A 12,020-nucleotide genomic window follows, 5' to 3' on the forward strand; every position below is an offset into this window, starting at 1 on the left:
GTTTTTAAAAAACTTATCAGCATAACCAATACTTGTTAAAATCAGGGTCTGTAGTTCACAACTGTAATTTTGCAATAAATACAACTAATGCAAAACAAACAATGCCACAAATTAATCGAGTTGGAAAAAATGGATCCCTTTTATTTTGAAACATTTTGACATGAGGGTTTTTACATTAAAATGCCTTAAGCTCTTCATTTTTTTTTTTTTTTTAGCCTCGACATGTCATTTGAGTTCATCTGTTTTTTCGCAGAACACATCAACAGTTCTGTGATGAGATTAAAAACAGTGCAACAATATCACTCTGCAAATGTCACCAACTCATTTTTGTTTTAGGTTAAACTAACGTGACATTTATCATATTCACTGCTTTATTTGGACCAGCAAATGTTTTAAGCAAAAAGAAGAGTAAAAATACGCTAGTGTCCGTTTCACTGGGTCGAACTTACTATAACGAGTGACGTGTTTGCTGGGAAGAGATTTGCTCGTGTTTAGACTGTAAACACAAGAACAAATCTCTTTCAATAAGTACTAAAAATAAAGTCGAGATCTTCTGGGTGAATTACAACGGTCGTCTCAGCGGTCCAGTTTTTGCTTCTTGGCTTGTGGTTCTGCTTCAGGTACAGGAACACTAACACCAGGAATCTATATGGAGAAAAATAAAAGAAATGGAGCTTCATAAAATGCAAATAGCGTTTTATCAGGACTTGCACAAAGCTGTCGCTGAAGGTGCCATATTTAGTGGTGAATTTTTTCTCACTGACAACAAAAAGACAGCTGAATTGCAAAGTGGACGAATTCACACTGCAGGATTTATTTTATTTTAAAACAGGTTTTAAAAAGAAACCTTAATAAAAAAAAAAACGGAAGCAGCTGATGGGTACCGGCGGGCGAAGCGGCATGCGGCTCGGGCGGTTGCTGAGGCAAAAACTCGGGCGTGGGAGGAGTTTGGAGAGGCCATGGAGAAAGACTTCCGCACGGCTTCGAGGCGATTCTGGTCCACCATCCGGCGTCTCGGGGGGGGGAAAGCGGTGCAGCACCAACACTGTTTATAGTGGGGATGGTGTGCTGCTGACCTCTACTCGGGACGTTGTGGGTCGGTGGGCAGAGTACTTCGAAGACCTCCTCAATCCCACCAACATGCCTTCCACTGAGGAAGCGGAGCCTGGGGACTCTGGGTTGGGCTCTCCAATCTCTGGGGGCGAGGTCGCCGAGGTGGTTAAAAAGCTCCTCGGTGGCAAGGCCCCGGGGGTGGATGAGATCCGCCCGGAGTTCCTTAAGGCTCTGGATGTTGTAGGGTTGTGTTGGTTGACGCGACTCTGCAATATCGCATGGACATCGGGGGCAGTTCCCCTGGATTGGCAGACTGGGGTGGTGGTCCCCCTGTTCAAAAAGGGGGACCGGAGGGTGTGCTCCAATTATAGAGGGGTCACACTCTTAAGCCTCCCTGGCAAGGTCTATTCAGGGGTCCTGGAGAGGAGGGTCCGTCGGATAGTCGAACCTCGGATTCAGGAAGAGCAGTGTGGCTTTCGTCCTGGTCGTGGAACACTGGACCAGCTCTACACCCTCGGCAGGGTCCTGGAGGGTGCATGGGAGTTCGCCCAACCAGTCTACATGTGTTTTGTGGACTTGGAGAGGGCGTTCGACCGTGTCCCTCGGGGAGCCCTGTGGGGGGTTCTCCGGGAGTATGGGGTACCGGGCCCTTTGATACGGGCTGTCAGGTCCCTGTATGACCGGTGTCAGAGTCTGGTCCGCATTGCCGGCAGTAAGTCGGGCTCGTTTCCGGTGAGAGTTGGACTCCGCCAGGGCTGCCCTTTGTCACCGATTCTGTTCATCACTTTCATGGACAGAATTTCTAGGCGCAGCCAAGGTGTTGAGGGGATCCGATTTGGTGGCCTTGGGATCTCATCTCTGCTTTTCGCAGACGATGTGGTCCTTTTGGCTTCATCAGATCGTGATCTGCAGCTCTCGCTGGAGCGGTTCGCAGCCGAGTGTGAAGCGGCCGGGATGGGGATCAGTGCCTCCAAATCCGAGGCCATGGTCTTGAGCCGGAAAAGGGTAGAGTGCCTTCTCCGGGTCAGGGGGGGTGTCCTGCCCCAAGTGGAGGAGTTTAAGTATCTCGGGATCTTGTTCACGAATGGGGGAAGGAGGGAGCGGGAGATCGACAGGCGGATTGGCGCAGCGTCTGCTGTCAAGCGGGCGCTGTACCGGTCCGTCGTGGTGAAGAGAGAGCTGAGCCAAAAAGCGAAGCTCTCGATTTACCGGTCGATCTACGTTCCCACCCTCATCTATGGTCATGAGCTTTGGGTCATGACCGAAAGAACGAGATCGCGGATACAAGCGGCCGAAATGGGTTTCCTCCGTAGGGTGGCTGGGCTCTCCCTTAGAGATAGGGTGAAAAGCTCAGTCATCCGGGAGGGACTCAGAGTAGAGCCGCTGCTCCTTCACATCGAGAGGAGCCAGTTGAGGTGGCTTGGGCATCTGGTCAGGATGCCTCCTGGACGCCTCCCTGGTGAGGTGTTCCGGGCACGTCCCACCGGGAGGAGGCCCCGGGGAAGACCCAGGACACGCTGGAGAGACTATGTCTCTCGGCTGGCCTGGGAACGCCTCGGGATTCCCCCGGAAGAGCTGGAAGAAGTGGCCGGGGAGAGAGAAGTCTGGGCCTCCCTTCTGAAGCTGCTACCCCCGCGACCCGACCTCGGATAAGCGGAAGAAGATGGATGGATGGATGGATGGAATAAAAAAAAAAACATTCTGCTTTACAGGTTTTTTTGGGTCAACATCACAAGAATCGAGTTGAGCTGTCGTTAGTAACCATTACAAAAGACCAACTTTAGAGATGTCAACATAGACTCTTAAGTACCAGAGTTTTCCAGAGTTCCTACTTCATCTTTAAAAGTGGAATTTATCATTTTCCAAGTCAATATAAGAAATGAAAGAGAACATTGAGTTGGAAAAACTCAATTTTCTCTTTCATTTTTTCTACTACCAGAAGACAAGATTTAATTTCAGTGCCTAATTAAAGCAGTGATTTCTCACTGATTTATATTAAATGTACATGCTTCATCTTATGACTTGCTACATCTCATTGAGTTTGATATTTTGCAGATCTGTTCTTTTGATTTTTTACTTACTGTCTGAATATACTCATTGAAAAAATCCATAAAGGGCAATTTACTACCCATTTGATTTACAGCCAACTTCCAATTCACGTTCAACTGGACCAATAGTTCCTAAAGTGGATCTCAAATTCCAAACAAAACACTAAGAAGTTTTGTTATTATTTTTCTTTTTAAAGAAAACATGCTACTAAAATCTACAAATATGCTTTATGCATACTGTGAAGATGACAAAGTGAGACATTTAATTGTTATATATATAATAAATAAACAAAGAGAGGATAAATACTTTGGACCAGTGTTTAAGTTGTCCTTACCACAGGTTCTGTTAGAGCCATGCGGATCTTCTGGTGCTGAATGTTGGAGTTGTCCAGGCTGATGGTGACCTTCACCTGGTCAAATATGTGGAAAGTGTGCTGCTCCACCTTCAGAGTGGGACCCTTTATACGAATACACAGGAAACATTTTTGAAACAGTTATTCTCTGACGAAAAAGAAAAAAACTGAAGCAAAACAAGAACTGAAGTGTCTTTACCTCTTCGTCAAAAACGAGGTTGGGAGAAGCTTTGTCTTTGGAGTCAAAGAAAACGGTTCCTTCCAGACCGAACTTTGGGATCAGAACGATGATCGCGTTCTTCCGCACGAACAGAATGAATCCCTCCTCGTTGAGAATTCCTCTGGTCTTGAAGAACAACTGTAAGGGAAGGGAAAGGATGCTTTGATCAAATTCAAATACAGCTTTCCAAGTACCAAGTGAAGACAAATGTTTACTATGTTACCAATGTCTGCAGAGAACAACAGTGTGGAATACCTGAGTGTGGAAGGCCACAGACGCTCTCTGTGCGTACTGAGACATTTTGTGTCTGTAGTTGAGGTTGTTGCAGAGGGTTGACTGTTTGTGTTTGTCCATCAAATCAGGGTAGGTGCTGTCTGCTCCGATGGCCACCGCCAGTAGGCGGTGCACAATGATGTCAGCGTACCTGCAGAGAGGTCAAACAAATAAATCAAAGTCAACTGTACAGGACTTTTTCTTTCTGTGACAAAAGTATTTCTGCAAAGTATATCGATATTTTCGTACCTCCTAATCGGGGAGGTGAAGTGAGTGTAAATGGGCGAGGCAAGACCGTAATGGTGGAAGTCGCTGTCCATGCCAGAACAAAAATAAACGGCTTGCATCATGCAGCGAGTGGCTAAAATACGCAGGAGCGTGTTAAAATACTGGAAGCCGTCCACTTTGGCCACATCCAGGGAATCGGCCAGGGCTTTGGCCGAATCTGTGTGGATCATCACGTTCTGATCAAACATGGAAACAAAAAGATTAAGTTTAGGTCCGCTCATTAGCAGAATTAATGCTTGAATCAATTTGGGTATTTAATGATGCGTTCAAAGTCTTTTTTAGAGACACGTGGATTCAACCGACCTTGGACTTTGCAGCTTTGATCAGGATGTCGTAGTTGGACGGAGGGGGAGCTGGATGCTTCCTCAGGAGAGCGCTCTCTGGAAATTCATCATAAATCTTCTGAGCAACTGAAATATTGGCGAGCAACATGAACTCCTCCACCATGGAGTTTGTCTCCCTGAAAGACGAGTAGTAGTGATTAGAATACTGATAGAAACAGAAAACGGACATCTTGTAAGGGCTTCGGCTGAATTCTGAAAGTCGCTTACACGAGTTCTTTAGTCTGCAGATCAATGGGATCATGAGTTTCACTGTCCATATGGAACCGAACCTCTAAGGAAGACAGCGTCAGGGCCCTAAGGATAGAAATCGGTACGTAAGACTTAAACTCGGTCATTTAAAGTCATAGCGTTTCTATCATATCTTATCTAAGCAGTCAAGTCATTCAACAATCTGTAAATTGGTTTTCTGTTAACTAATGATCATTTCCTTACCCATTTTCTATCCTCTTCCTTTTGAGGATCTTTGCGAGTTTGTTGAGGCCCCTCAAGCTTTTAGTGATGTCGTCGTTCTTGCTGGCATCATCTATCCTCATCTGGGCCTCGGCGTAAGTGAGAGACGCCTGAGAAACATCCGGCAGCAAAAAGGAAAACTGAATAATTGCACTGATCGTTGAAATTAGACACAAATACCATAAAAATATACTTAAACTATGCATTTTCTAGTCAATATTTTTACCTTGGAGTTAATGACGCTTTTTGTAAACCGAGTCTTCAAAATTTCTGCTTTGTGGTTCAACTCCCAAATACATGAAAAAGCAAACCTGCGGACAGACGGAAAAACAAGAAACCAGAATTTGAAATAATTTCAGAGTATTTTCCTCCGTCTTTTCACTTTGACTGGGGAGGAATTCAATCTGATTTCACCAACTCTCAAGTGATTATCTGAAACAAAATGCTGTCCTATTGGCATTGAGGGCTGAATGAACAACAACAATGTTGTGTTGAGGCGTCAATAACTTTGGAGGTTGCTCTAAGTGTGTGTGCGTGTGTGTTTCATCCTCACCTCTCCACATTGGACCGTAGAGAGCAAATGTTAGAGCTGAGCATCTCAGGAACCATGTCTATTCTCTGTGGGAGAACAACATTAAAAACTGCTCACAGCTTTCAAGCAGAAATAGAGTCATGACATAATCCTAAGCATTATTCGTAAATCATACATGCGACTAAAAATGTTTAAGTTCTGCTTTTTTCTTCGTTTTTAATAGACACACTGAACTCCATCTTGCACCTTTTTGTGAGGTTAAAACGGAGCTATGCGAGTTTTGATTGTCTTACTTTGCCACATAAATACACGGTGGTCCCTCGGTTAGCCGCCTCTTTGTCCAGAGCATTGCCAGGTCTGATAAAGTGACTGACGTCAGCGATGTGAACTCCTACCTACAGCGAAACGCATTGCAAGGTGATTAAAATACACCACCCAATAACACAAATATCTTAGTACTGTCACTGATGAGCACCTCAAGCTTCCCGTTTTCCAGCTCCCTGCAGTGCAGAGCATCATCTATATCTGTACATCCTGGAGGATCCACACTGCACACTGTTAAATGCCTCAGGTCCTGCCTCTGTGCCATGTCCTATACAACACATACATGTCATCGCCATACACATGCATTTATAAATGTGCAATACTTTGTGCAGCTGCAGGAGATGTTACCTCTGGTGTGATGCTCCACGGCATTTTGGGAAGGAAACTGAGAACGGCCTGAGAGAAGGCCTGATGTGGAACATCGTGCTCCAGAAGCAGGACTTCCTCCTCGGTGTCCTTCTCACCAGCGCCTCCCAGACTGCGGACAAAATGACCCTAACACACAAATAATTAGCAGGGGTTAATTGCAGCTCTTTGTGGGCTGTGGTAAATTAATGTGACGGGACTTACATTTGGATATCTAGAGTCTTTGGGCCAGCCATCAATGGCCACCATAATCCTCTGACCTGCAAGAGTGGAGGCTTGTCGTGTTTCGATGCGAATGCGTGGGATATGGCGATCTGCTGGGGTGAAAAGATGGCGGGTGGACTGGGGGGAGGAGAGGGAAATTAAATAATGGTAAGACACATACACCGCCTGAAGGTTGGACAGGAAAAAAGAATCATCTTTGGGGGAAGGGTGCATAACCAAGTTTCATACACAGTTATCATATTTAACTTTTGAACTCTTTCAAACTAACGTTTGGAAATCAAAATTTTTTTAATATATATTTTTTTGCTCTATATCCAAACCTTTGAAATATTTAAATCAAAATCAAATCAAATCAAATCAAATTTTACTTGTATAGCACATTTCAGCAGCAAGGCATTTCAAAGTGCTTTACATCATAACAAACACAAAAACACAAAGTCATGCAACATAGAATCAACAATCAAAACATTACATTAAGTCAAGCGCCTTCCTTAAATTCGTAATTGACTACGTTTCATAAGCAACTCTAAACAAGTGGGTTTTTAGTCGAGACTTAAAGGAAGTCAGTGTTTCAGCTGTTTTACAGTTTTCTGGAAGTTTGTTCTAGATTTGTGGTGAAAATTCAGACTTTTCCAGTAGTTTCCAAACTGTGTAGAAATCCTGTGCAATTGCAACCTTCATATTTTAAGATGTGGACAGGCAAACTGGTAAACATACTTCTTTGATTTGGGAGACATTCAGCATGCCACAGAATGGCCTCCAGTTCCTTTTGATGATTCCCACCACTTTTCCTGTAGCCCTCCTGGCCGTCTCAGTTAATGGTCCCGTCAGCTAGACAGAAACAGGAACAAGAGGATTTGTTAAAAACAATGTTCCTGGGGACTTCCGGTGTTATACCATATTCGGTGACCATCATATATTGTGACCGCAGGAGGCGCTGTTGCAGTTTTAACCGTACTTTGCCATATCGCGGCAAAGTACGGTACAAAAGAATAAAAAGTAACACCTTACAACTACTATTGTGACTATTATCCAAATATAGACGGTATCTGATAAGAGCTATCATATTTTGTCACCGTCCATACTTCCATAATAGTCACGATATTAGCGGTAAGATCTTACTTCTTATTCTTTGTTCGGCCTTTTTTGTTATTTTTCCTTCGGCGTTAGGCCGACGTATGGCAAACTACGGTATAAAATTGCAACAGCGCCTCCTGCGGTCAAAATATATGGTGATAACAGAATATAGTGTAACCACGGGACACACAGCAACAATTAGCAGCTAACGGGTTCAAGCTACCAAACAAGGAGGCGCAGGGTCGATAAATGACAGACTCGGAACTGATTCTGCGACAATTATGAAGAAATTAAGTAACAATTAGAAGCATCCATCCATCCATCCATCCATTTTCTGTTCACCCTTGTCCCTAATGGGGTCGGGAGGGTTGCTGGTGCCCATCTCCAGCCACGTTCCGGGCGAGAGGCGGGGTACACCCTGGACAGGTCGCCAGTCTGTCGCAGGGCACAATTAGAAGCAATTAGAAGAAATTGTGAAAGTGAATACCAGAGCGGACGACGTGGAAGGGCAAATTGAGAAGGCAGAAGAGAGGAGCCAAAACATTTGCAGCGCTATCCAATAAATCAACGGCTAGAATTAAAATCAGTGGGAACTTAACCAATTCATTCATAACCAATTCTTTCATTATCGTGAAAGATAAACAAGACAACGCTGCTGTGCCTCGCCGCTACTCTTTGCCTTGTTTATAGAACCCATGAATCAATTGATGAGGCAGACGTCAGATATAAAACAGGCGCGGGGAAACTGGGCCTGACGATTTATTGATAAGTATAACACAACCCTCACAGGCACTCCCAAAACTGATGCAATTACTAGATGAGTTTGGTTTAGTCTCTGGTTGCGAAATTAATATAAACAAAACTCTAGAATTAACATTTAACACCCCCCATCTTCAATTAAGATCATGTACAATTGAAATTGGGATGTTGAGTCTATCAAACATTTGCTGTCACAGTCTCACTTCTCTCCAGACTGTAACATCAATTACGGCCCACTAAATTCAAAAATAAAGTCAGACATACATAGACGGAATGCTATTCTCTTTTTAAGTTTAAGCTCCCAGATAGAGTCAGGATTTATATTCCTAAACAAATCATGTACTTTTTGTTTTGGAGACTTTGTGGGTCTAAAGGAGCCGACCACTGCCATATTTTTTGGGATTCCCAGTTAACAAGACACTACTGGGAAGATATCCACAAACATATTAAAATATATATTATAATCATTCTATTCAAATGTGAAACTTTGTATTTGGGCAGTTTACTGTTGGACCAAGAAAAGCAAAAACAGTGCTGGCTGTCCTATTGGCAGATGGTAAAAAATCTGTCATGAGAAAATGGTTAAAAGCAGAACCACCGGCTATTGAAAGGTTTGAAATCCTTTCAAATTAAAAAAAAGAAAGATCTGGATCAAATAGACAGAGTATGTAAAACCAATTAGACCTGATTTCATTTGGCAACTTGTGAATTAAGGCATCCTGCCCTTTTCTTTGTTTCTATGTGATGATGTGGTGCCCCAGTTTTGTTAAGTTCTTTTATTGTTTTGAACTTTCTGCTCTCATCCTTATCTATGACCTTGAATGACTAATGCTGTAATAATGAATGTGATGGAAATATGTCTTTCCAAATAAAAAAGAAAGAAAGAAGAAAAAACAGATGTTGGAAAGGTTCTTGATAAAAAAAAAAAAGAAATTCACCACTTTTTCCTCCTCGTCCTCATCGACGTTATCGTCCTTCGCCGCACCGTCGTCCTGCAGCACAACTGACGACGGCGCCACCCACTGATTCTTTGGCAACAGCTGCACAGCAACCACATCCTGGTGCACTGCTCTGTTGAGGTTCTGAAGACCCTGGATAAGAACCTGGAGGCAAGGAAAAGAGCAAAACATAGCTTTTTATTCTCTAAAGTAGAGCTCTAGACTCCAATAAACTAATTCTTTACTCCAAAATCCTAAATCTGGAGTCTTGTTAGTAAATTAGCAGGACTCCAGGACATTTTCTAAGACAAGTCCATGCCCACCTCTGTGCTATCCTCCCCCTCTCCTTGGACAAAAACCGTGGCCTCCAGATAGTTGTCCCTGCTGGCCCTGAAGGTTCCCTGGAGAAATGAGCCAGACTTGATTCCCACCTGGACCTTCGACAGAGGGAGATGCTCCGGAAACAACACTTTACTGCTGGTAACCTCATTCTGATGGAGAACGGGAAGCAAAGTAGGGCAAAGATGAAAAATAATGCTTTCAGTATGGAACCAGATTTATTTCTGTGTCTAGCTAAACAGTTGTGCCCACCTTATCATCGTTGGACAAAGCCAAGCAATCCACCAACTCAGGGTTCCCTATCAGACTCTTGATGTATTCATCAACTAGAATGTAAAAAGAAAAAAAATGTAGTGACATGTAGAAGCACGCTTCATCTTCAAGACTGTCGTGAGGACGGGAGATGAATGCACTTTACATTTGTACACCGCCAAGCCGTTCTCTTCAGCTTTTAGCTTGTTGCCTTGATCGTTGGTGAGGAGGACCACCTTGAGACCATCTGAGCCCGACTCTGCCGTTTTCAAATGCTGGCTATACCATTTGACGGCCACACGGATCGCCCGATCATTACGGTCATTGGCGCTCTCCCCTGGTTCACGTTCGATGAATGTCTCTCTGCAAGAACATGGAGTCGGTAATAAAAACTAGCAAAGTACTTTGCAGTGGAGGGTTAACATCTAAACACCTATAAGGCATTAAACATATGAGAGTCAACAGAATTCAAGCACAAGAGTTTAAATTCTCCCTGTGAGAATTATTGCATTCTAGCAATTATTTTAGAACCGATGTGGAAAAATTTGAGAATGCAGCTCCACAAAGTTTTGAGAAAACTCCAGGAATCAGTAAAAGTTGCAAAAGTTTAAGGTTTTAAGAAAGTACTTAAATTAGACGAGTAGTTGCATACTTTCATTGTACATAAAACAGGCAGGTGCTGTTGTCTTCTTAGGGCTAACAAAGGCTACTGAACAAGATTACGGAAAGCGTTCTGTACCATTGTTTTAATATAAAACATAAGGAACAATGATACAAAGAGTCTGAAAAGATTAGGGCAAATAAATATGCTTAAAAACAATGTTATCATCGTCAAGAACATTCAGAAATGTAGTCTGAACAGGTTTCCCCCTGACCATTAAGCTAAGGCATACCAAATATAAAACTGCTGAGAAGCATGCGTTGACCATCACTAAGTTATAGAATGCAAAGTTAAAAGTTTCAGCAACACTAAAGCCACCTGTCATATAGTTACCAATCATATCCTATTAGGTGCCTGAGTGACTGGAGCGTTCTCTAGCTGTATGGATGGAGTACTGAGTTATGTGTTGCTGTGCACTGCCACTGAGCTGGCTCAGAGTAAACATTTGAGGAAATATCCACTGAACACTTAGGAGATGTCGGAAAATTATTGTAGAAATTTATAAAAGAACTATAAATCAAGTATTAAGTTATATTATAAGTTCACCACCTTTACAGATTTACCGTGGCTACAAAAATGTTTTTGGCACTAATCGAACCCCATAATTAGGTACAGGCTTGCAGGAAATCTAAACAGTGCGTTTCTAAATATCACAAGTGTGCATTTATATGATGTTGTTGTTTCCCCTCCCTGGTACCTGTGGTGTTCGTTGGTGAATGTGTAGAAGTGTCTTCCTTGTTCATGTATGATATCCTTCAGGCGTTTATAAACCGGTGCACTGCGATGACGAACCTCCTGAAGAACAGTCTGAAGGATTATCACGTTGCGAATCACAGGATCTTCCAACACGTCAATCTGAAGTAAAAAAAAAAATAGAATGAGAGGAACGTTTATGTGTCCACATTTGGAAATCTCGAAAAGTAACAACCCTGGGTTGTTACCTGACGCAGCACTATGTTGGTGTCAGGAACCAGATAGTGAGGGTAGGGACACAGACTGCTCTCAATACACGCGTCTCTCTGCAGCACCGTGGAGTCCTGTTTGCACTCAGTGCAGACTTCACTTCCACACCAAATATCATCTCTCAGGTAATGCTCACGTACGACCTTCATCACCCCACCCGATCGGGTCTTCTTAACGAAGGTCTTAGACTTCAACATGACGAAGATATAAGGCCACCACGTCTAATTTCTGATGATTTTATCCCAGCATCTGAAGTTGTCAGGCAGTCCCACTAACCATGTGTAGCCACTCGTGGGACGGAAAACAACTTTCCAAGGGTTAGAGGAGCTATGGGGTTTCTGCTTTGGGTGTTATCAAGCTTACATATATTATATCTGTCTTGAAGTAACCTAAGAACAATGGATTTTTATCTAAAAAGGTAATAGCTTTATCAGCTAGACTAAAAATAAAAAATAAATCTCATGGCTAGTTTTGGTTGTTCATTTAATTTCTCGATAAAAACAAAGCGAAGAAAGACAGAAGAGAAGCTGATTGACGAAGAAATTCATTTTATAG

General features: G+C 43.1%; 1 protein-coding gene across 1 annotated transcript; it reads right to left on the bottom strand.

Moving 5' to 3' along the window:
- Window positions 1–115: 115 nt before the first annotated feature.
- Window positions 116–11,930, bottom strand: dis3 (DIS3 exosome endoribonuclease and 3'-5' exoribonuclease). Its single transcript, XM_028007186.1, has 21 exons — window positions 11,444–11,930; window positions 11,200–11,357; window positions 10,008–10,204; window positions 9,842–9,915; window positions 9,574–9,741; window positions 9,251–9,415; window positions 7,194–7,307; window positions 6,456–6,593; window positions 6,234–6,380; window positions 6,037–6,153; window positions 5,855–5,956; window positions 5,583–5,647; window positions 5,256–5,340; window positions 5,012–5,139; window positions 4,787–4,873; window positions 4,539–4,695; window positions 4,197–4,411; window positions 3,930–4,098; window positions 3,654–3,812; window positions 3,437–3,559; window positions 116–645 (listed from the first exon to the last, which is right to left on the bottom strand). The coding sequence occupies exons 1-21, from the start codon at window positions 11,660–11,662 to the stop codon at window positions 577–579; spliced, it is 2,856 nt and encodes a 951-aa protein (XP_027862987.1). The 5' UTR covers window positions 11,663–11,930; the 3' UTR covers window positions 116–576.
- Between the last annotated feature and the right edge of the window lie 90 nt (window positions 11,931–12,020).

This window comes from Xiphophorus couchianus, chromosome 22, assembly GCF_001444195.1.
Source record: "Xiphophorus couchianus chromosome 22, X_couchianus-1.0, whole genome shotgun sequence".
Taxonomy (NCBI): Eukaryota; Metazoa; Chordata; class Actinopteri; order Cyprinodontiformes; family Poeciliidae; genus Xiphophorus; species Xiphophorus couchianus.